This window comes from Lethenteron reissneri, chromosome 22 (assembly GCF_015708825.2).
Source record: "Lethenteron reissneri isolate LAM-NWPU_2019-01 chromosome 22, ASM1570882v1, whole genome shotgun sequence".
In the NCBI taxonomy this organism is placed as follows: Eukaryota; Metazoa; Chordata; class Hyperoartia; order Petromyzontiformes; family Petromyzontidae; genus Lethenteron; species Lethenteron reissneri.
In genome coordinates, this window is record NC_083800.1 from 12,855,883 (window position 1) to 12,881,578 (window position 25,696).

Below are 25,696 nucleotides of genomic sequence, written 5' to 3' on the forward strand. Positions count from 1 at the left end.
ACTTTACAATAAACAAATCCCTATTAAAAACGAACAATTTGAAAACAAAACCGTAATGAACTTGACTAACACTGATTTAACCACTGACATGATTTCTGTCCTTTCTAAAGGCCTTAACTTTGCCGTTACCCCACGCACAATTCCAGTGGATGAGATAATTGCTGAGGTAGAATCAGCAGTAAGACTCCTTCCACATAATGAGGCAGAGATGACTAGACACGAGGTTGCCAAAATTATTGAGAATAGTAAAGTACCTAAAGTAAATATTAGCTCGAACGAGGCAAAAGCCTTAAGAGAGCTTCGTCTAAACAAAGATATTCAAATCCTAGCAGCTGACAAGGGCCGCACTACAGTAGTGATGTCACGAGCCGATTATGATAATAAAATTAAAGATTTATTAGAGGAGAGTACCTACATTAAAATTAAACGAGATCCAACTAATACTTTGGAACGTAAGACTACTGCAATCATTGCAAATTCATTAATCCCAAAAAATGAGCAATTCCTAATGAAGCCAAGGGCTTCAAAACCACCTAGACTGTATGGGCTTCCAAAGATCCATAAAGTCGGCATCCCTTTACGACCTATAGTCAGTACAATTGGCTCTGCCACCTATAAATTAGCAAAATATGTAACTAAACAAATTCAGCCTTACATCGGTAGGACATCATCATTCATAAGAAATTCAGAACATCTTGTGAATATGATCAAAGATATTAAACTTAACCCTAATGATATTTTGGTGAGTTTTGATGTGATTTCGCTATTCACTAAGGTTCCAGTGAGCGAGTCGCTTAAATTACTTGATACACTGGTAAAGAATACAGGTTTACCAAAAGATATTCCGAAACTCGCAGACCATTGTTTAAATAACACTTACTTCTTATGGAGAGGCGAATTCTTTAAACAAAGGGAGGGAGCAGCAATGGGCTCTCCTTTATCTCCTGCTATAGCAAATTTGTACATGGAAAACTTTGAAACCAGAGCACTTGCCTCGAGCACATTAAAACCATCCTTTTGGTTTAGATATGTGGATGACACTTTGGTTGTCTGGCCACATGGTAAAGATACACTTAACGATTTTCTAAATCATCTCAATGCACAAAACCCGGCCATTCAGTTCACCATGGAAATGGAGGTGAATAACACACTCCCGTTCCTGGATATTTTACTTGGGCATGGCCCAAACGGTAAAATAACACACAGCGTTTACAGAAAGCCAACGCACACTGATGCCTATCTGAATGCAGATTCGCATCATCACCCAGCTCAGAAATCCTCTCTTATCAAGACGCTCATACATCGGGCTAAAACAGTGTCAGATGGTGAAAGTCTAGTGAGAGAGATTAAACATGTTAAAGAAGCACTAAGACAGAATGGCTACAATAATGCTCAAATTAACAGAGCACTAAAAGCCAAATCACGATCGCAAAGCAACACTGCTGAAAGCGATCAGATTATTAAAACAATAAAAATACCATTTATCTCAGGAGTAACTGATAAATTAGCCCGTGTTTTGCAAAAGCAAAACATTACAGTAAGATTTGGTACAGTACACAAAATTCAACAACTAGTAACATGCACTAAAGACGAATTACCTAAATTATCAACAGAAGGTGTATATCGGATTAATTGTGTATGTGGCAGATGCTATATTGGACAGACAGGGCGTAACGTTAGTGTAAGACTAAAAGAACACCAGAGAAATATTAAACTATCACAAACACAACTGTCGGCAGTAGCAGAACATGCATGCCAACAGGGACACTCAATTGATTTTGACAACGTGGAAGTGTTGTGTAAAACTAGTTACTACTGGCAAAGACTAATTAGAGAATCGATTGAAATTGAGAGAAACAGAAATAACTTCAATCGCTCAGACAGCTACAGGCTTAGTGCGGCCTGGAAGCGTATTATTAAATAAGATACATTACAATTACTTATAAGGGAAACAACCACTAACTGATTACTAATGTAGCATAATCACAATAAAAACACATTCCAAATGATTACTAATCTACAACTCGCATCGTAACAATAGCCTGATTACTAATCTAGTATATAATTACAATCACTCCCCCCCTTGAATCTTTGCACCTGATGAGTTAATGAGTTAATGATGACGTCATCCTGCTGCTGCTCTATATAAGAACGGGAGACACAGGAGAGCCTCACCATTCTGGCGAATTGCCCGATGATGCTGGTTGTAATTACCAGCGAAACGTCGTACTCAAATTGTGAATGTTGTTGCTTCAACACACCGGTGGGCTAAAGCAGTGAACTATTTGTCTTTGTCAACGTGACACATTTTTTACTGATTGGCCGTGTCGGGTGGTGGAGGGTTACGACACATTTATAAATAAACGCGATCTAAACCCAAAAATCGTTGATTATGAATAACATTGGTCGCGAAAGCCTACGTGTTAAACTGACTAACCTCTATGGGGAGGATACTTTTCTTAAAACCAGAAAATTGGAGAAGCTCCGCATTAAGCGGATGAAATTGATATCTTCATTGGCGTTCCTCAAAAGGTGCAGAGATTCGAAGGTAATACCAAACGCAGTTAAAATAACACATCACATAAAGTCTTCTAAGGCTAACAAAATACTACACAAAGCTAGCGAATTATTATTAATAGAGAGAATACAACACAACAGGAGTGAATTATCCAACATTTCTGAATCGCTAAAGCATTTACATTTAAATATAAGCAATAGTGTGTCCATGCATGATTGGAATATAATCGATACTATAACACAACAATCGGCTGATAATGTGTTTAATCTAACAAATGCTAACCAAATTAACAAATTTTCTAGACTTTACAATAAACAAATCCCTATTAAAAACGAACAATTTGAAAACAAAACCGTAATGAACTTGACTAACACTGATTTAACCACTGACATGATTTCTGTCCTTTCTAAAGGCCTTAACTTTGCCGTTACCCCACGCACAATTCCAGTGGATGAGATAATTGCTGAGGTAGAATCAGCAGTAAGACTCCTTCCACATAATGAGGCAGAGATGACTAGACACGAGGTTGCCAAAATTATTGAGAATAGTAAAGTACCTAAAGTAAATATTAGCTCGAACGAGGCAAAAGCCTTAAGAGAGCTTCGTCTAAACAAAGATATTCAAATCCTAGCAGCTGACAAGGGCCGCACTACAGTAGTGATGTCACGAGCCGATTATGATAATAAAATTAAAGATTTATTAGAGGAGAGTACCTACATTAAAATTAAACGAGATCCAACTAATACTTTGGAACGTAAGACTACTGCAATCATTGCAAATTCATTAATCCCAAAAAATGAGCAATTCCTAATGAAGCCAAGGGCTTCAAAACCACCTAGACTGTATGGGCTTCCAAAGATCCATAAAGTCGGCATCCCTTTACGACCTATAGTCAGTACAATTGGCTCTGCCACCTATAAATTAGCAAAATATGTAACTAAACAAATTCAGCCTTACATCGGTAGGACATCATCATTCATAAGAAATTCAGAACATCTTGTGAATATGATCAAAGATATTAAACTTAACCCTAATGATATTTTGGTGAGTTTTGATGTGATTTCGCTATTCACTAAGGTTCCAGTGAGCGAGTCGCTTAAATTACTTGATACACTGGTAAAGAATACAGGTTTACCAAAAGATATTCCGAAACTCGCAGACCATTGTTTAAATAACACTTACTTCTTATGGAGAGGCGAATTCTTTAAACAAAGGGAGGGAGCAGCAATGGGCTCTCCTTATCTCCTGCTATAGCAAATTTGTACATGGAAAACTTTGAAACCAGAGCACTTGCCTCGAGCACATTAAAACCATCCTTTTGGTTTAGATATGTGGATGACACTTTGGTTGTCTGGCCACATGGTAAAGATACACTTAACGATTTTCTAAATCATCTCAATGCACAAAACCCGGCCATTCAGTTCACCATGGAAATGGAGGTGAATAACACACTCCCGTTCCTGGATATTTTACTTGGGCATGGCCCAAACGGTAAAATAACACACAGCGTTTACAGAAAGCCAACGCACACTGATGCCTATCTGAATGCAGATTCGCATCATCACCCAGCTCAGAAATCCTCTCTTATCAAGACGCTCATACATCGGGCTAAAACAGTGTCAGATGGTGAAAGTCTAGTGAGAGAGATTAAACATGTTAAAGAAGCACTAAGACAGAATGGCTACAATAATGCTCAAATTAACAGAGCACTAAAAGCCAAATCACGATCGCAAAGCAACACTGCTGAAAGCGATCAGATTATTAAAACAATAAAAATACCATTTATCTCAGGAGTAACTGATAAATTAGCCCGTGTTTTGCAAAAGCAAAACATTACAGTAAGATTTGGTACAGTACACAAAATTCAACAACTAGTAACATGCACTAAAGACGAATTACCTAAATTATCAACAGAAGGTGTATATCGGATTAATTGTGTATGTGGCAGATGCTATATTGGACAGACAGGGCGTAACGTTAGTGTAAGACTAAAAGAACACCAGAGAAATATTAAACTATCACAAACACAACTGTCGGCAGTAGCAGAACATGCATGCCAACAGGGACACTCAATTGATTTTGACAACGTGGAAGTGTTGTGTAAAACTAGTTACTACTGGCAAAGACTAATTAGAGAATCGATTGAAATTGAGAGAAACAGAAATAACTTCAATCGCTCAGACAGCTACAGGCTTAGTGCGGCCTGGAAGCGTATTATTAAATAAGATACATTACAATTACTTATAAGGGAAACAACCACTAACTGATTACTAATGTAGCATAATCACAATAAAAACACATTCCAAATGATTACTAATCTACAACTCGCATCGTAACAATAGCCTGATTACTAATCTAGTATATAATTACAATCACTCCCCCCCTTGAATCTTTGCACCTGATGAGTTAATGAGTTAATGATGACGTCATCCTGCTGCTGCTCTATATAAGAACGGGAGACACAGGAGAGCCTCACCATTCTGGCGAATTGCCCGATGATGCTGGTTGTAATTACCAGCGAAACGTCGTACTCAAATTGTGAATGTTGTTGCTTCAACACACCGGTGGGCTAAAGCAGTGAACTATTTGTCTTTGTCAACGTGACACATTTTTTACTGATTGGCCGTGTCGGGTGGTGGAGGGTTACGACACATTTATAAATAAACGCGATCTAAACCCAAAAATCGTTGATTATGAAATCCTCCTATCTTGGTCTTAAATAGAGGGGGTGAACGACACATTTATATTTACGCGATATAACCCAAACAACCTGTATTATGGATAACGTTGGTTGCGAAAGCCTGCGTGTTGAACTAAGTGAATTCGAATTTAGCGCACCGTATGTATCGAATTTGTTTCCTAATTTTATAAGTTACTTTTGAGCGATATTTTGTATATTGAGTTGCCGCGTAACGAGGGATGGCTTGCGGTCGACTGTGTCACGAGAAACATTGTTGCGCGTCTCTTTTGTTTCCATTTTTATTCAGATTGCACTCTTTCTTCAACTCATTAATTGTAAAGATGAATGAGTTATCCGCATTTCAGCACTGTTCCTAACAATCCAAGTAAAAATGCATGCAAGTATCATCGCTGAGCCAAGTTAAAGCTTCTCATTGCAAGCAGTCATAACCACGACTGCAAATTCAGACAAAGACTATGTATAATTTATTTTTAGTTTTTGCATTCGCGGCCCGTGAGGGGTTTCTACGTTCGTGCGTGCGGCCAATGGTATCGCCTTGTCGCTAGGCAGCTCTCCTGGCTGCTGCGACTGCTTGCGGCTGCCGATTTTGGGAAGTTGTGCTTATCGGTACCGAAAAAGAAGGACTCCCCCTCCCCCCCCCCTCGTGATTGCGCTTTGCGTGAGGTTTTTTCCTTTTCCGGGAACTACTTAATGCGTCTCTCGACGAAACATTTCACAGCCCGCGCCGCCCCGCGTTTATTCTCGCCTTCCTTTCTTCCCGAGACGGCGAGCACCGCTCTTGATCCTCGGTGGATTCCCCTCCCCGCCTGCCCCCCGTTTTCGCGACGCCGTCGACCGCTCGAGACAGAGCAATGGACAACCAGCGGCGGACTCGCAAGCGAAGTGTTTGTGGTATTGCCGAAGTGCGCCGGGAACCGCTGCCGACAGCATTGGCCTTTGCCAAGCAAGAAATTCATATCGGATCGCTTGCGTTTGCGTTTACACGGCGGCAGCGAGGTGTTAACTACTCCGCCCGCTAGACAGGAGGTCGTGGGTTCCATCCTGACCCTGACACCTGCTGTATGTTTGGAGTTCGCGTGTTCTCTTTGCCCGTGGTCACGTGGATTTTTCACTGGGTCCTCCGGTTTTTCCCTCCACATTTAGAATCAACGCGTGTTTATAGTATTTGGCTGCTGTAAAATTTCCACGTGATAAGCAACTGCATTGAGCTTTTATTTGTGATAGCCAGCTGACTTCTGAAAAAGAGCTATATAGCTCTGTGCGCTTTACCTGGTAAAATTTTAAATAGTTTGGTTTTTAATTTAACTATGGCTGCGATAACAAAACGCATTGGAATTACTTATTAGTCTACCAGCGATTATAGTCTACCAATGAGTATTCTGCTTTGGGCTAATAGACTACTACGTGACGTTTAATACAGAACGCAACATTGTACTAACTGGGTGGGGATTTTGGAGTTAATGAACGTTGGGTTGAATTCGGGCAAAGTTATTTAAAGACAGATCTTAGTGCTTGTTTGTGATATATGTTGACGGTGCGTTAACGTGCGTCTGTGTGTGCCCTGCGCTCTCGTTGTTCTGCTTGTGCATGTACCATGTTCTCCTCCACAGTATTTACCTGTGCGCTTTGTGTCGTACTGCATTGGTGTAGTGGGCTAAGTGCAGTAATCGGTGCACTGTGTCGTGATCCCAGTCGATGCTCTTGTGGTGGAGATGTAACGCGATTTTCTGTGAGCCTTTGAAGTGGCTCAACTCAACGCATTCTCTTCAGACATTTTTTTTACATCTGAATGGTTTAGATACGTTCATTATTAGAATTATTCTAAGAGTAATCCTTCGTCTGGCTGTCTGAATTTAGGCCACAGATGTTGCATTCTAGGAATCCTAAGACTGGCTTTGGATGTCCCTCCGATTTGTGTTAATTAACCTTGATCCCAGATAATCTTAAGGATGTCAGTCTTTGGGAAATAACAAATGGACATCATCATTGGTAGCTTTAGAGTAAGTTGTTGTGAACATGGTACTTTATTACAATGTTCGCTACAAAAAATATCGAATTTTTGTGATCAGTATATTCTTCAACGGCTAATGTCTATCTGCTGCTGGATGAATACCTCTCAGTACCGTCACCATCCGTTGTGGCCCGGCAATGCCACAATCCACCACACTCCTGTTCGTGAACTGAAAATGTGACTCCATCTCCACAATTGGTCGTCATCTAGCACGTTTTTTTCCTTTGGCTGCGACCCCATCGCTCGTCTTGTCATTCGCTGTCATCAGTTCTTGCGATGTGTCCAGGCCAAGCCTACTTCTATCAACGTTCAGCACAATGCCACTCATCTGCCTGTGCTTATCTTCGTCTCTCAGTGTAATTCCGAGGATGCAACTCTCCCATGTCTCTCTGGGCACCTTTCAGTTTATTTATTTTTTTTTTTGTAAATATGCAAGAATGTGAAACTTCCTCCCTAATAGAGGTTTCCTTCCTACAGATGCATTGGTATTCCGCTTTTTGCCGTTGAGTTGAAATGTCCAATATTGCTCTCTCCTGCTTTGGCTCACCCTCAGTCATTTCTTGCCCTTCACGCTGGTCGTCATCGTGACCTTGTCGTTTGCAAACCTTGATTTTGGCCAAATACTTTCTCCATTCGTCGCTCCGTACGTCGCCAACCGTGCTAATCGGTGGTGCCCATTGTGAAGCATCTCACAATGGGCACACTCAAGGGCCTGATGAGTGAATTTTAGTGGATAGGACGTTCATACCAGCCAGACGCTCAGCGAGCGAAGAGACGTGCTACTTGCACCAGCCTGCACCAACCGGCATGGTGAAGTATGGATCAAACAGCACCCGTCCCCCCCCCAATTACCAGCATGTCGACTTCATAGCCCCCCCAATTTCCCAACTGCTGTAGATCTCGGTTTGTTAAAGAACAGGAGTAGCTCTGAATCATCGGATGTCACCTGGCAACTCTTGAGTCTGACCATCGCTACACTGGAACACAGCGGCTCTGTTGCGCAAATAAAAAAACATTGTTCAATCAGAAACTGCCTGGAAACTCAAACCTCGATTTACACCGTCTGGAAATTGTGTAAGCAGCCGTGGCTTTGCTGAGAGCAAAGTCGTTATCTCGCGCGCTGCACACTGCCAATGTGGTTTATTGGCTTTCCAGATGTAAAGGTTAATTATTTTTTTAATTTTAAAGAATTGTGCACAGGACTATACTTAAACATCGATGTTGGAGTAGCTCTTTTTCAGAAGCAACCTGGCCATAAATGTTAGCTCAACAAAGTGGCTTTTCGTGTAGAACTTTATAGCGGTAGCCAAATACTCTTAACGCGTGTTTCTAAATTTGGAGGGAAAAACCGGAGGACCTGGAGAAAAATCCACGCGACCACGGGGAAAGAGACATGCAAACTCCAAATATACAGGCGTCAGGGTCGGGATCGAACCTATGACCTCCTGTATACCAGGCGAGGGAGTTAACATCTCGCCACCGCAGAGCACCGATATAGATATTTATATTTACCTATATATACAATTATTTGTATGTTTATATACGTCTAATTTTACTGCCACGATTTTTGCAATTACAATGTACAGCTCACTGATCTGTTTTCGGGTTGTACCGCGTGTCGTTAGGTGTGACGGCCACGTGCTCGGAGCATCTTCAATCGCTCTCGAGCTGATACCATTGGAGCTGAACGTTCACGCCGAGGTTCTGAATTCCCCGTGCTCTGTCATGTCCCTTACAGAGCTGAGCGGACGGGACCTGCACCCGTGCAGCAGCGAGCAGAGCCTGAGCAGCAATGCGAGCCTTCCCAGTATGCCATGCGGGCCGGGCTACGAAGGCCGGGCGGCGAGCTGGGCCGTGTGCTTCGAGCGTCTGCTGCACGACCCCCTCGGCCTGCAGCTCTTCACGGTGCGCGTGGCACAGGGAGAGGCCCTCACCAGGGGTCGGCAACTTGCGGCTCTGGAGCCTCGTGCGGCTCTTTAAGGACCGGCTTCGTGATTCTCTTGTGTATTGAAGCTCTTAAAATATTTTTTTTTCTTTTACCAAATTCCCCGAAAAAGTATCTTATTTTGGTTGCCGACCCCTGGATTTAGTCGATCGGCAGGTCGTGCGTGCTGAGGCCGTTGATCCATCGTGGACTGTTTACCATATGTGCCGAGCTTGGAAAGCCATTCGACGGTGTCTGGTGTTGCCGCAGGGATTCAAATTTGCGTTGGGCACTGTGAGCGATGCATTTTGCACTGCGCCGCAGTCGCACTTTGACGACTCCTGAAATCCCCACGCGTGGAGGAGGTAGCCGCACCTCCAATGAGAACATAAAATAAAGACGTAAAATTCAGCGTTGTCAAGTGCCTTCGAGACAAGTGAAAGCCAGGCAGTTCCTGTTTGGGGTGCCGCCGTGGTCACGTGGATTTTTTTCCAGGTCCTCGGGTTTTTCCCTACACATTTCGAAACACCCCTTTATAGTATTTGGCTGCTATAAATTCCCACGTGATGAGCTGCTTCGTTGAGCTATCATATGTGGCCAGGTCGCTTCTGAAAAAGAGCTCTATAGCTCAGTGGGCCTTACCTGGTGAAATAAAAAGATCAAATAGAATAGATGGGTCTTCAATTACAGCGTGTCGTTACATCCTGTCATGTTACAGCACCATCTAGTGGATGATTCGTCACAAACCGGCTTACAGTGAAGCAAGTCTGGGAAGTTTTCCTTTTGTTTCTTTAAATATAATTCGAGGGCAGCTCATCCTATGGATGGGGTCAATTTTCTTCGGTTGCCCCCCCCCACCACAATCATGTTGGGCGGTGGGGGGGGGGGGGTGTAACCTATTGGGGCCAGTGTCGGTGCGCATGGAGGATACGTGGAGTGGCGACGGCACACAGGAGGTCACAGTGCACGTGCAGGCTGGGGTGACTGGCGGCCGCGCTCGCACGGTGCATTCCCTTGCCCCTCTGGCTTGACAGCGCTCAGAAACAATGCCCTTAGAGGGTAACAGCTGGGAGACAACGATTTGAAGAACAGTGTCCTTGTACAAAAATAGCGGTATAATGGACATTTGTCTGAAAGGCTAACAGCTGGAGGAGGCTAACGGCTTTGAGGAGCAATGACCCTGAGGGACGATGACTTTGAAGGACAAACGGTGAAGGTGCTCCAGACCTTTATCGCAGTTAACCCTTTCCCTTTGCGAGCTGTCTGCAACTTGCAGGGTGGGTGTCCCGTTCACCGCTGAATCTCTGAACTTGCAAGCGGTGCAGCGTTAATATTATTTAGAGAGCCGTAGCGCCTTTGTTTTTAAAGATACTGTACTCACCGCATAGAACCGTAGCAACACGACCACACTCTACCATAGCTGGTGCCAAACTTTGCCACACACCCTCCCGCATGGCATTGTGGGAGCCTCGGTACCGATAAAGTTATTTTATCTTAGTTTTCCTTCTGGTTTCGTTCCGATGACGTACATGTCGAAAAACACGTACGTCATCGGAACAGAATCGTAAGAAAAAACTGATGCCGTACGTCATGGGAATGGGAAAGGGTAAAGTATGTGTGTGCGTGTCGCTGTTGTTTTGCGCTGTGAGCTCACGATGTGCTGTCCCCTCCAGGCTTTTCTCAAGAAGGAGTTCAGTGAGGAGAACATCATGTTTTGGCAGGCGTGTGAAGACTTTCGACAGATCCCGTCGGACCAGGCTGCCCAGGTACCTGGAGTGCACATTCAGCCAGGCTCAGACTCACAAGGCAGTGAGAGTCTCTGGAGCCGAACGCGACTCTTTAAAAGACCGCTTCGTCACGTCGTTTATTAAGGACCCACCGTCTCGTATTCACCGCACGGTGCATTGCGGCTCTTGAAATATTGAGTCTTTTTACCGAATTCGAAAGAAATGGCTTTTATTGCCGTTTTGTTTGCTGACCCCTGTTCTAAACAGTGGCTGATTCATAATGTTATTATTTAAGAGAGCCCGTCACAAAGCCATAAAAAAACGTGGCAAGGCAGTGTAGCCAAGCATGATGAATCAGTTTGGAATGGGAATGCAGTATTTACTTTGCAATGCGGTCTGTATTTTGGTCACTGAAGCCACATGCATATGACAAATTCAAATCTGCAAACTAGTTGCCGTTTATTTTGTGTGCATCGTTATGATTTCTTTCAAAATACATTTTGGCCCTTGCAAGGAATGCCATCTGAATGTTTTTTTTACGTGTCATTTTTGATCAAACGCTTATTTTTTTTACCGTCGACTGCCAAAAGCCACAAGTGTAATATTGAACCGTGAAAAGCCGCCAGCACCTAAGACGGGCGGCCAATGCACTCGCGCTCACGCGCCGCGTTTCTACTGTGGGGGCCACCCCCCCAGCTCTTTCAGACGGCGCGTCGGATTTACGAGCGATTCCTGTCGGAGAAGGCTGCCATGCCCGTCAACATCGACAGCCAGGCGCACATTTCGGACGACAACCTGAATGCTCCGCACCCTGCGATGTTCCACGTGCAACAGCAACAGGTGCGTGCACGCGCACGCTCGCTGACGTGGGGTCACCACGCGTGCTGCCTGTGTAGAAAACAGCTCCAGTGGCGTGCGCATGCATTCCTTCACAAGGTTTTTTTGTTTTGTTTATTATTGGGTAGGCCGAACCAAGGCCTCAGTACTGCACGTAGGTTTCCACGTTGTGTTGTAGAGCTCTCCAATGAATTGTTTTTGGGTTGCACCACGCGTTGTTCAGCACGATATCTGACTAAGCTAGACGATTAAACTAAACTATTTTCTTTTACCAGGTAAGGCCCACTGAGCTGGAGAGCTGTTTTTCAGAAGCTTTCACAAATGATAGCTCAACGAAGTGGCTTATCACATGGAATTTATAGCGGCCAAATACTTTAAGCACATGTTGATTCTAAATGTGGAGGGAAAATCGGAGGACTCGGGAAAAATCCATGCGATCACAGGGTGAACATCCAAACTCCAAATATACAGCAGGCGTTAGGATCGGCATCGAACCCACGACCTCCTGCATACCCAGCGAGGTAGTTAACATCTCGCCACTATGACACCCCTGACATTTTTCTGCAGGTGCTGTGAGATTTTACAAGAATGCAGCACATTTGTGGCAGTTAGGGCTTAGATGGCATTGGGCCCTTTTACTATCAACTGAGGCTAATCACATAGTGTGATGGAGAATAATGTCCTCGTGCGGTCGATTCAATAGCATTGGTTGAATGAAGAGGTTGAGAATTGTGTCTGTTCCACCACCTCTTTTGCCATGTTCTAATTTACATGGTAATACTATACTGGTGTTTAAGAAATAAGAAATGTTTGCGTACCTGTGGGTGCAAGTACACTCGCCCTTTGTCCCTGCTTGTGTTTGTGTGTGATTGCGCCCGTGTGCGTTTGTTGCGTTGCACGTCGTGTGTGTGGCGTGCGTGTGTGCGTCTTTGTCGTGCCCCTTGTGCCCCGGCAGATCTTTAACCTGATGAAGTTCGACAGCTATTCACGTTTTCTCAAGTCGCCCCCGTACCAGGAGTGCCTACTCGCCGAGGTGGAGGGCCGCCCTCTGTTGTCGGCGCTTGCCGACGCAGGCCACACGGCCGCCACCGAAAAGCCCGGCAGCGCGTCCAGCACCGTGGTCACGCCCAAAAAGGTACGCCGCTATCGCTACTCGCTCATCTCCAAAAAGATCTGACGCCTTTTCCTCCTTGGCGATTTATTGCTACACTCCTGCCCCGAGTCAAGATGAGGCCAAGATTCTTTTTTTATCAACTTCTACATCAGCAAATGAAGCATTGGTCATTTCGTAATGTGTTAAAGATTTTCACGGACTGTTTATTCGAAGCTAATGGAACATCGCCGGCATTAAAATGTCACATTTTCAGCAAAATATATTACTTCCTTGATTGACAATAATAACTGTAAACACGAGTGTGGCTGCTTTCGAGTGTATCTATGTAAACTCAAGGCCTGCCCTCCAGTTTGTGTTGGTGAAGCATCATCACGCCTGGCCCTTGTGACTCCAATCTATGCAGGAGGCATGGCTAGGCGAAGAGTAAGAATAATTTTACTTGTTCAGCTGTGAGTGGGTGGTGCCTTAAGTGTCAACTAACTCGACACACACCCAATCACTTTCAGTGGTTTGGCATTAGACTCCATTGTTTATCCTAATTCCCACCCTGGAAGTAAGGCCTAACATTGCTGAGCAATGACATACGTACAATTATAGATCAGATTCAATAAAAGTGTCAGTGAGTAGCAGCCCTCACCAGCATACCTTAATTATAAGCTATGCATCTCCCACATGGAATATGTTTGTATTGGTAAGTATATTAATGAATAATCGTGAGTGAATGAGTGAGTGGGTGACTCATGTGAATTCTAATCGTTTTCTAGAATGGTTAGAAAGATAAGCTTTGGCAGCAATATTGTCGAGTACAGTATGTGTTTCCAACTAGAAAATGTAACATGTAAAAATGTGGGCCTCTGAAAGGTGGGGGGGGATACATTTTAGTTTATTTTTGTTTTAATGTTAAACTTGCGCTTATAACGTTTTGTATCCGCAAGCATTTAAGCGTGCTGAACATAAATGAGATTTTAAAATCCAAATACCAAAATCGTTGACAAATTCGGTGGCAAACATATTTTTTAAAAATATATAATTTACCTCGTTAACCAACAGTTTGTGACAGGTTCTGAATTTAAATGTAACATCAGATTTAAAGATCTGAAATTGTTTAATTGTTGTTTGTTTTATACTTGTGAAAGTATGGGACTGTGGATGTTGCGGGGAAGTGGCAGAATGTAAGATTGACATCGAACTTTCGATGTGCGTTTTTTTTGGGCTAGAGGCGGCTGTGTGGTGGAGTGTGATGATACTGAAGCCAGGAGAAAGTGGGAAGAGCCTGCTACTTGCCTATGAGTGCATTGTATAATGCTATCTCGTCTTCTCTCCATCATACCAGGAACTGTTAAGCCTTCAGTCACACTCTTAGGCCGCTGCTTCTCATGGCATCATTCGATATTTAAATCGGCCGTGAGGTACATATTAAAGTGTCGTCTGTGAATCATTTTGGCATTGAGTTATGGCCCATAAGGAGCTATGAAGTATTACATTAACAGGTACACGAGCCCTCCACACACATCCAGTGTTATGAAAAGATTATTTGGGTAGTAAAGTTATTGTGTGTAATTTACAGTTAATGTGCAGCGAAATGAGCGTTTTGCTCACTTTTTAAAACACATTTCAGCTCACCACCAGTATAAAAGAAGGTGGAATAACTGGGGCGTGGGCATTTATCATTTTCTTGGTTCTTTTGGTAAAGTCACGTAGAAGGGAAATAATAAAATAATATAAATATCAAACGTGACTTTACCAAAAGCACCAACAATATGAATCCCTGCAGTCACGAAAGCTTTAAATCAACATTTATCATTTATTAAGCAGAATGTAGATTATATGTCTATGGCATAAACAGTTATATACTTTTAAAGTATTTTTATTTTAAAGCTCTAGTTTTGAGCTCAAGTGTCTTATAAATCGCAAAAATACAAATCAAGAATGTAAAAGAACTCAGTTATAAGAACAATGGTTGAATGCTTAAACGTTCATGTCTCTTTGGAGTTTTGTACTGGGTAGGTGATGCAGCTGTGCTGTATACCTCTCCGATGTGCGTCCATGTTGTGTACGGCGTTTGCAACCCAAGAGCGATGGAGCATTTACATTCCCTCATGGAATTTTGAAAAACTTTGAGAACACCTCCAATTAGCACCGTTGGCTATGTACGGTGCGAAAACATTTTCAACGTCATGCATACATTGGTTCAATTAAGATCAGAACTAAATATTGCGATTACTTTCCTCTGCGGGCAAATGTGATCCATGTGCTCGAGCGGACACACAGGAAACTGCTTGCATGGCCTGCTGGGCAACGAAGATTTAACAGAAACGGCGTTCAGAGTTCGCGATCCGCTCCTGGGTTCTCTGTCTGTACGCTCGAGCGGACGCACAGGAACCTGCTTGCATGGCCTGCTGGGTAACGAAGCTTTAACAGAAACGGCGTCCAGGGTTCGCCATCTCCATCGTCTCTGCGCCACGTGGTCAAGGACCAATGGAGGCCGTGCCGCTGTGGGGCCATCTGCAGCGTTGGCCCTGAAACCCACGCGACGGTTTTCAGCCTAAAGAATCTGCGGGATGTTTAATTTTTTTACGAAAGCGGTTGTGGACGTGCCCTGCGTTTCAGCGGCCCTTTATTTAACCCTCTGCTGTGCCGATCCCCTCACGACTTGAATTCACCCTGCGCGTAACACACACAGAGTAATCGTTGCTCACTATTAACCCCCTTACCATGATGGTTGTACACGCGAAACGATTGTCGGTTGCCACCGTCTCGCGCTCCATCGACGGGGCCTCTTTCCCGACGCATTGTGTCTGCAGAATGCATCCAAGGGAATGCACTGTATTTCTCCTGCACTGAGGTAAATAAAATGTACGAGCAAGCCGTTTATTATTTTGTACATCGCAAACGCGCACGCCGTCTCCCGCCCGGCCAGAATGGCCCCTCATGGTTCGCAGGAACAGGACCGTTCTCTGTTTAGAAAGAAAAAAACTTCACTACAGAAATCTCTAGCATCAATAAATGTTGCATTTTAAACCAAAGTAATTGAATTACATTCGAGTACAGAGAGAGATAATTTTACGAGAGATTCTAATTGGCCTTTATAATTGACAATCATTTGTAAAACCATGATTAGTCCATCAATAATGCATCGAGTCCGTAGAGCGTACACATTAACATAGTGAGGTCCGTTATATTAAAGGGGGTTTATATCTTGGAAGTGGCAGTTTAACGGTTACGATAACGATGGGAAATTGTAGTGATCTTCATCACGAGCAGCTCTGTTGTTATGGCAATAGAGGAGATGGTCATATAGAGAGGAAGATGGCGGTGTAAGATGACAGCACTGGTCATCAGCCGTCCACTATTATATCAACTGTCCCAGGTCACTCTTGCACGAGACCGTCCTTGATCTCTTGAATTCTCAAATGAATGAATGAACAATAACATTAAATAAATATTCACATGCACGACCATTTAAAACACGAGGGGGCGATCAGAAATCTTCATGACCTGACACACGACAATCACCGACCTGGGAAATATTGTGCTTGCTTGCCACGTGGTCCCAAGTCAAGTGCAATGCATTGGGCTCATCTAATTTTTTAAGCCCTCAAATCAGTTCCTGGAATAAATCCACGTTTTCATTTCAAGCCACGAGTGCAGAGTACGCACCACTCGGCCTATCCAAAAGGTAGCGCATTTGACAACTTGTTGCAGAGGGTTCGCAGTTCCTTACCGTCGACCACCCTGGTTAATATTGCCGACGTATTCAAACATTTTTGTTGAAACGTGTGCTTCACAGTGCACGTTAAGGATCCCATGACACATTTAGTTAAGGATCACGTGACATCTAGTTAAGGATCACGTGACACATTTTGAAAAATATAGTTGGCAACTCTTGCCGACATGGTCCAACATCACCGCCTTCTGGCAGCAAATTCTAAACGGAACTATTTTCTATTTTACCAGGTAAGACACACTGAGCTGTGTAGCTCTTTTTCAGAAGTGACCTGGCCACAAACGATAGCTCAACGGCCCGGCTTACCACGTGGACATTTATCGCAGCCAAATACTCTGAACGCATGATGTTGATTCTAAATGTGGAGGGAAGAACACTCCAAATATACAGCAGGCGTCAGGGTCGGGATCGAAACCACGATCTCCTGTATACCATGCGAGGTAGTTAACATCTCCTAGCCACCGTGACGCCCGCTATATACTCGCCTGTAGAACCACAGAGCGCCTTCGCGAGAGCATCACGCTATGCGAATGGCGCGGCGCAAATATCGAATGCACTAAACTATTAATGTAGAAACATACACACACGCGGGGATGTGGAAGTCGCTGTTGGCCAAGTCTGGGGAGAATGGGGATGTGATTGACCCCTTTGCTTCCTCTTTTGATGATATTCTATGACTGGTTTCGCAGTAGTTTCCTCAAATTTGTTTTGTCACCACACAAACAAGATGACTTGTATCGCATGGACATTTGACTTGGTTAGTCTACAGCTACGGGACTAAGCATTTCCCTGTCGTGGTACCGCTTGCCCAAACGGGTCCAATGCAAGTCGGTATTACAAGTGGTAGACTTAAAAGATTGAACATTCTCTGTTGTGGTACCACTGCCCAAGCCGGTCCAAAGAAGTCGATTCTTCAATTAAATAGTGCCCCATAATCATGACGATTCATAAAATCGCCGGGGGGGCGGGTTGATGAGGTTGTGAGAAGCTGAACGCCTGATGCATAGCAAGCAGGGACGATGTTCCGGTGAAAGAGATTGGCGATGGGTAGGCAGCCACAGGAAAGGAGAGAATGCACCCGTAGAAGACGACCAACTGGGCGAGACCAATACGGAGCCGTGAGATCCGCCGATGTGCAGGAGTGACAGTTGGCACTGCACGGCCACAAGGGGGGATTGCGACAGCGTGGGGGGAGGTCTCCACCCAACGGTTGGTGAATGGGGGTGGTCTTTGATAAGCAGTGGATAGACCAAAGAAGCTCTGCAAGATGATAACGAAGATAATGGATGAGTAGATGAAGAAGAAAAAGAAGATGATGACAAGATGATCACGAGATGATGGCAATGGTTGACGACGATGTCGATGTCGTCGTCGTTTCCACCGTCACAGCCTCGTGGGACTGCCACCTCAGTAACAGTCACGAGGGAGGCCACACCACACCGCATTGCGCCACTGCACTACACCACTTACACATCTTCCTATCCCTGTATTTGCAATGCTTTTTTAAGTTTTGCGGATAAGAGGACTGGATTGGAAAATTCATCCGATGCGTTTTTGAACGCGACGACTCCCAAGGGGCGGTGGTGACATTTGTGGATGAAAGCGGTTAAAACCAAAAAGTTCCCCGCACGCAAATGCCGCTGCCCCCCCCCCCCTCCGAAGCGTCCCACCTGCGCATTGTGGATAAGGGGAGTTTATTATCTGGATACACTGGACGTGAAAATAACTTATCAGACAAATGTTTCTTATCGGTGAAGCGGGTCCCTTCAATAGCTGCGGATAAGTGTAATGCATACGACAAAATTCCTATCGGTGACGGAACGCGACCCACACGCCGCTTGCCACGGTGTGGCCGCACGACGGGAAGGAAGTGGAGAGATTGCGAGCCCAGTGCCTGTGCTTCCTGCCTACTCAAGGGACCTGCAGCTTCCAGAGATCATTTAGTTCTTGCATTCCGCTCACCCGACCATACTGGGCATCTGTGATGCAAAAAAGAGCTTCAAGGCTCAGCGGATTCCTCCTTCCGCAGTCCAAGTAAAGATTCTGATAAAAAACAAGGTGCAGCCAACACTGGGCCCCACCGAGCGAAAAATAGACGGATGGTGAATTATGAACTCAAAGCGAACGCAAGCTGAGCCAAGAGAGAAAATTGATCCGTCCTGTCCGGTTGGGTACAGAAACTTCCTTTCCTGAGCAGCTTTCACAAGAGAGCCGCTGTGGGTGCTCCTACCTGTGGGAAAATCGGAGGGAGTCCTCGATGCCACTGTCGAGACCTCTGACCCAATTGCAAAGCACGCCGCGTACCGTGGCCCACTGTGGAAATTCAGCCTGAGACGCCGGTAGTGGAGCAGCAGCATCAGCAGTCATTCACTGAACCTCGCCTGAAGCCTTTGCATAGCATGAAAAAGAAGAATAGATTTTTACCCTTTCTGGAAATAAAGCAGGAGGTGTAAAGATGTTCAAACACCAAATAGAAACATTTTGCAAGGCATCAAGTCTGCATTGACCACACGCAGTACTTGTGAACATACACTCAATAGTTTTGATATCTCGGAGATCTTTAAACGTTGATATTCACGAAGCCATCTGCAGGTGCAGGAAGAAGTGCCCCAAAATGTCGCTGCGGTGAATTTCAACATTGGTAACTTGTGGCCCCCGACACTGAAACGCGACCAAACGGTTGCGTAACTTTGTAACTGACGGCGTAGGGTTCCTGTCTGCGGCGTTCCCTCGTTATTCGCGACGAGGAGATGCTCGTGAATAGGAAACGTCGCGGATAATTATATTGGCCAATGAAAACCTATACTTTTTCACGAATTACTGTAAATAAATACGTAAAAAGCTATTAAATACGGTAAATTTATCTCATCACTTTCTCGCATCAAATCTTGACTTAAAGCTTTCGTGACTGCAGGAATTCATATTCTTGGGTCTTTCGGTAAAGTCACGTAGATAGGTTCAAAGAAAGTAACTTTTGTTATTTTACTGGTAGGAACCACCAGCCCACAGGGGATTATTGTGTCCGTCCATCGTGCATCAAAAAATGGGAGGGGTGGGGCTGGGTGGAGAGGGGAGGGGCTGGGTGGGGAGGGGCTGGGTGGGGTGGGGAGGGTAGGGCTGGGTGGGGAGGGGCTGGTCACCCCGTGGTGCCCTTATAAAACTCAACGTTTAACCTACTCACGCCGGCTTGTGCCCGCCCTCACAGTCGGCCATATTTACGGAATACACCACGCCGCCGTTGACCCTGGCCATTGACCGAGAAACCCAACGTTCCTACCAGCTCCCTTTGCAGGAATGTGTTTGTTATTTTTGTATGACTTTACCGAAAGACCCAACAATATTTCTCACATCACTTTATTTCATCACTTCCTCTCTCATCACTTTCTTTCTCGCTCTCTCTCGGTGCAATAGTCGTGTAGAGTTCCAGATGCAATTCGTGGGTAGCGAACATCACGGATAGCAAGTTGGTGAATAACGAGGGGATGCAGTAGCCACCCTCGCGTGTGCTGCCAGGCTGTGCTGGGAATTGCTGTTGGGCAGAAGTGTGAGACGAAAGGGGAGCGGTACCACGAGAGGTGTTGTTTGAATGTTGTTCTTCTATAACCAAAATTAACGGCACCCAAGTGGATCCCGAGTTGGTTATGTGACCAAGAATGAAGTCGCTTCCATGCATAGATTTTGTCGAAACTCCTGCAATTGCTAAAACAACACCATAATAGTTTTATTTGGGTTAGATCGTGTAAATATATAAATGTGTCGTTAAAACCCGGCACCACCCGACACAGCCAACTAGTAAGGGTTGTCACGTAAACAGAACGTGGCCAATTCGTCACTAGTACAGCACACCGGTGTGTTGGAGAGCCAAGCCACGACATTTACAATCAGAGTACGACGTTTCGCCAGTAATTACAACTAGCTTCATCAGGCGACAGCCAGATTTGTGGAGAAGTCCGTCTGTTTCGTTCTTTATATAGAGGCGTAGATGTGGTGACCACGCTTCTGCGCTCTTGTGCAAAGTGGGGGTGGCGGGGGGATTAATGAGAGAACGTACATTATGCATGCGCATTATCTGAGCCCTTTGATCCTGTCCTCCCTATCCACTGTGTGTATTAAAATAGCCGTAGCAACGGTAATTGAAGTATGGTGGCCTGTATAGGCATGCATTTAAACAATGTGTTATTTGATGATTTGCTTCCACGCAGCACGAAGTCGGTAGCTAACCGAACTGTTAAAATTATTTTAATTTATTTCAATTTCGAGAGACAACAACACCATGTAACGAGTATTTACGCGGGAAAAAAAGTGTCCTTTTGGGGGGGGGATTACACTTTGTGAAACTTTTGCTGTAACCAAATGATAAGATGGTGATGATGATGATGGTGGAGGCATTTCGGAGTTATCAATGTTGTTGGCGATGGGAGTGACCATGATGCAATGATGATGATGAAGGTGATGATGGTGATGATTATAGTGATCATAACCAGCGGGCGATGGTGGCTATGCACGTGGCCTGTAATCTATCCCCGTAGGCGAGTCTTGCTGGTTCGCACTCACGTTGTGAAACTCCCTTTCTGCGGGCACCAAAGTGCCCCGCACTTGCTCGCCAAAGCAGATGGCGGTACGAGAATGCCGAGGACTTACCTCCATCCGTCCCACCTCGGCGGGATAGAGTCTTGCTACCTTCACCAGCGTGTCGGTTTTCTCTCGGTGCTCCGTTTTCCTCCTACGTGCATGAAAACGAATGAAGTGGCTGAGCGCACCTTGACCTGTGCGCCTCTGTGCTTTGCGGATTGCACAGCGTCGTGTGATGCCGTTGCATAAACGACGCCGTACGAAAACCAAAGTGATTGAAACGACGTTGATTCGTTGTGTTTTTTCTCGTCCATTTAACAGTCGACCAAAAAGGCGAAGGCGACGAAAGCTGCCGGGGAGGATGAGGAGGAAGGCAGAAGAAAAGTGGGGAGCTCTGTCGGTAGTGGCGGTGGCGGTGGTGGGATACACGGAGTTGGCGGCTTTCCCTGGATCATTGGCAGCAAGTCGAGCATCCCCCGCACGGGCAGACGCGGAGATGAGCACGACTCCACCTCCGGTAGGGTTGTGAATACACCACGCTACACCGCCATGCTACACCAACACGCTACACCACGCTACATCACCACGCTACACCACCACCCTACACCACACTACACCACCACGCTACACCGCCACGCTACACCAACACGCTACACCACGACCGGTAGAGTTGTGATTCCATCACACTCTCCGTGTCATTCGACACGCGTGATGATGACGATATTTGGAATTACAGTCGCGCACAAACTGGCAGGCTTGGTTGCCAGTAGTTGTGCATATTTAATACAGTTAACTTTAGTTAAGTTCACGTTGAAGTTGGTTTTCGAGTGCGTACCACATATAGCATCGCAGCAGTCATTGATGGTCGCCAAATGAACGGGTCACTGTGTATTTGTAATCTAAAACCCATCGGTGAACTATTCACTCATAGAACCACCCCAACTTTCAACACGTGGCCGTACGCACGTACGTACGTTGAACTTCTTTCGCACCGTACATAGCCGACTGTGCTAGTCGCAGGTGCGGGTAGCCGGATGCGGTATGGGGTAGTGACGGTGAGGTCACCGCATTGTACGGCGCTTTCAGATGCGCTTCTGCGGCCATCTGGAACTGCTCTTACTTCCTGTGTGCCCCCTGTCTTGCGGGAATCGCTTGATTCGTGGGAAGCCGCTGCCGATGGCGTGGGTGGGTTTTTGTTTACGTGGTGTCGTGCCGTGGGCGACGCTGCGCTGCGGTGATTTGTGCTGCAGACTCGAGCGTGGACATGGCGCGCTCCAACTCCGTCGGGTCCCTGACGACCACCAAGAGTGAATTCCATTCTCCACCTTCGCTAGCGGCCTCGAGCGAGGTGAGGCGCTGGCATGGCGACGCTGGGAATCTGGGAAGAAGCGTAATGCCGTTTAACAAAAATTTCTAAAATATTCCAAAGCAATACTGTGAATGCATTTGGAGCTAATTTTTTGAGGGGGGGGCACTTTTGCCAATAAGATATCAGTCAGTGCGAGGGCCACCACACCGCCTGTATGTGCTGTTTTCACATTTGTGTATTGTCGGGAGCTGCATGTCAGGGGCCGCACTAAAGGCCACCAGGGGCCGCCAGTGGCCCACGGGCCTTGCAATGAAGAACACTGATTTCGAGTATTTGGCACATTTGCATGTGTGTATGATAAACTTCTTTTGGAAAGCAGTCGTAGCCAACAGCGCTGATCGGAGGTGTGGGGGAAGGACGACAAAGTAAAAACAGAAAGTAGTTCTAAAGAAATTAGTTTATCAATTTCCACGTGATAAGCCACCATTTGTGGCCAGGTCGCTTCTCAAAAGAGCTACATAGCTCAGTGGACCTTACCTGGTAAAATGAAAAAAAAAATTGCAGTGTGATCCACCACTGCAGCTTCTGAGAACAGAAATGGCCGCTGTTTCTCTGCTCAAATGAGCACTGAGGCCGCTCTCAATTGTGGGTGGACTCACAACTAAATGAGTACCTGGTGATGTGTCAAAATCAGCACTGGGAAGACAAAGGCGGCTGGGCCATGGCGGCCTTAATAGGTGATCGCTGACAGCACTTGAGCCAACAGTCTGTTACGGCCTACACGGGAGGCCTTCACCTCTGCAGGGCCTGCCCCAGCAGTCTGCTGAAAGCCTATCCGGGCAAATCCTACGCCTTTGTCTTTGCAGGGCCAGATGGGCCCCGTGGAGGCCGGGGACGGGGCCGCGCAGGAGAAGGGCCGCGTGGGCCCCCTGTGCCGCGTGCTGCTGCCCGACGGCTCGTCAGCCGTGATCACCGTGAGCGCCGAGCTGTCGGTGCGCGAGGCGCTGCGCCCGCTGTGCGACAAGCGCGGCCTCGCGGTCGTAGCCCTCGACGTCTTCCTGGTGAATGGCGACCGGGTGAGTCGCTCCGCCTCTTGGACACGCCACTCGCCATATTACCAGAGGATTTCACGGTGAAGAGGAAAAAATGGGGACAGCACCGGCTAAGAGGAGCTGTGCACGGGACTCATCCCGGCGCGAGTTTACGAGAGCAACGGGGGTCAGGGCAGACTCTGCGCTGACGCGCCACGGGAGGATGTGGAGCTGAGTGGACTTGCCGAAGACCGGGAGGGTGGGCCATGAGCTTTGTGCGAGTGACTCGTGGCATTAGTCTGCCGTTAGTGGGTGGTGATTGGGCAGCCTGCAGGTGATCTGATCAGCAAGAGAGCGACCTAAGTGAGAGTAAGGTCGACTTCTTCTTTCGTATTGGCTGACGTAGATGCAGAGAAACAACTACACCAGGATATCGATGATTGATGTTCCAAGCTCCGCGTGCTGCGAACTTCTGCACACGTGGAGCTTGGAGAATCTCTCAGCGTGTGGGGACGTTCAGTTCTTGTAGAAGCTTCCGGCACGTGGAGAGAAATGTCAGAAAGCGGTGCCTAATAGTGCTTATCAGTACTGCCTGGAAAAAAAACGAAAACGCTGTGGAGAGCTATGGGGGTAGTGCGTTGGCGCAACTACCAAGAACTTGCAGGCTAACCGGATGAGGACACCAACTTGGGGTGGTTCAGCAGCTCAAACCCCACTGTTGTTCCTCGACACATGTCCACCGAAGGCTGGCAACGTAGTTTCGTCATTGTTTAACAAGTTCGGTCTCCTCGGCTAAATCGTTGATTGACCTACAAGGCCACCGTCCGTCCTCAAATTGTTGTTTGCGCTTAAGATGCGCTCAGGCCTGCAGTGCGAGTGACAAGGAAATTGATGAAAGGGATTTGGAGCGGATCTTCAGCGTTTGTTCGGGTGGTTGGTGAAATCATCAGCGGTCGTAGCGTCGCTCTCCCAGCGGCTTCATTATTACTGCTCGGTGAACAAAATGTTGTGGCTTGGCTCTCCAACACACCGGTGTGCTGTACTCGTGACGAATTGGCACATTCTGTTTACGTGATAACCCTTACCAGTCTGCTGTGCCGGGTGGTGGTGGGTTTAACGACATATTTATATATTTACACGATCTAACCCCCAAAAGACCTCTATTATATGAACAAAATACAAGTTGGTCGTTTCAAGCCATATGGAGCTGCCAAGAGGGCGACGGTTGGCACGCCGGACTTGCAAGCCAGAGGTCGCTCGCTCCATCTCCCGGCATGGAATTTGAAACAATGGGAAGGTTTTATTTTGATTCCTCCCACCTCTCGTCCACCCGGCAGTGTAAATGGGCACTCCGCCATGCTCAGTCGACGGGCAGGTCGCGTCTGGTGGGGTAAAGTGTGGGTACTCCCATTTCCCCCCCAAGACGATTGGCCAGTAGTGGAAGAGGAGACCAAAATACCCTCAGCTGGGTGGAGGTCCTTCTGCCGGCAGTGACGCCAGCAAGGGATTTTCACGTCCGCGGTGTTTCTGCCACCTGAGGCTACAAAATCTTTTTATAACTAAACTGAAACAATCCATAGGGCAGGTAGATAATGAAATGACAAGAAAATACGTGTTTATATTGGACATTATTATTTATCTAAAACACATATTTTTTAGTAGGTACGGCCCACTGAGCTAAATAGCTTTTTTCCAAAAGCGACCTGGACACAAATTAAAGCACAACAAAGTGGCTTATCGTGTGGAAATGTATCGCAGCCAAATACTCTAAACGCCTGTTTCTAAATGTGGAGGGAAAAAACTGGAGGACCCGGAGAAAATTGCACACGACCACGGGGAGACGGACATGCAAACTCCAAATATACAGCAGCAGCAGGCGTCAGGGTCGGGATCGAACCCACGACGTCCTGCGTACCAGGCGAGGTAGTTAACATCTTGCCACCGCGGTGCCCCTTCGTAAAGAGATGTAAGCAATTCTGATCAATCGTGAGACATCGTGAAACGTACGATGTGCCCTGGTATTTAAAACTTACATTTGTCTCTTTTATGTTTACAGCAGTTGGTGTTGGAACAAGAGAGCCTGACTCTCGCAAACAGGGAAATCCGGCTGGAGCGCAGGATCCTCTTCAGGTTGGAGATGCATTCACAGCACCACCACCATCACCATCGCCACCACCATCACCAAGCACCTACGATTAGCAGTTGGCTACGTACGGGTGCGAAAG

General features: G+C 46.0%; 1 protein-coding gene across 3 annotated transcripts in view; it reads left to right on the top strand.

Annotated features, from left to right (window-relative positions):
* Positions 1–25,696, top strand: part of LOC133345649 (regulator of G-protein signaling 12-like) — a 51,218-nt gene that overhangs the window by 17,333 nt on the left and 8,189 nt on the right. The window contains exons 1-9 of one of the 3 annotated variants that reach the window (XM_061556605.1): positions 5,934–6,110; positions 8,969–9,135; positions 10,828–10,920; positions 11,578–11,721; positions 12,674–12,853; positions 21,453–21,648; positions 22,382–22,479; positions 23,307–23,516; positions 25,528–25,601. In XM_061556605.1, the coding sequence (XP_061412589.1) occupies positions 6,071–6,110; positions 8,969–9,135; positions 10,828–10,920; positions 11,578–11,721; positions 12,674–12,853; positions 21,453–21,648; positions 22,382–22,479; positions 23,307–23,516; positions 25,528–25,601 (1,202 nt within the window). In that variant the 5' untranslated portion in view covers positions 5,934–6,070. Of the gene's footprint in view, positions 1–5,933; positions 6,111–8,968; positions 9,136–10,827; positions 10,921–11,577; positions 11,722–12,673; positions 12,854–21,452; positions 21,649–22,381; positions 22,480–23,306; positions 23,517–25,527; positions 25,602–25,696 lie in introns of those variants that run through there. The other 2 variants (XM_061556603.1, XM_061556604.1) reach the window with 2 other exon arrangements.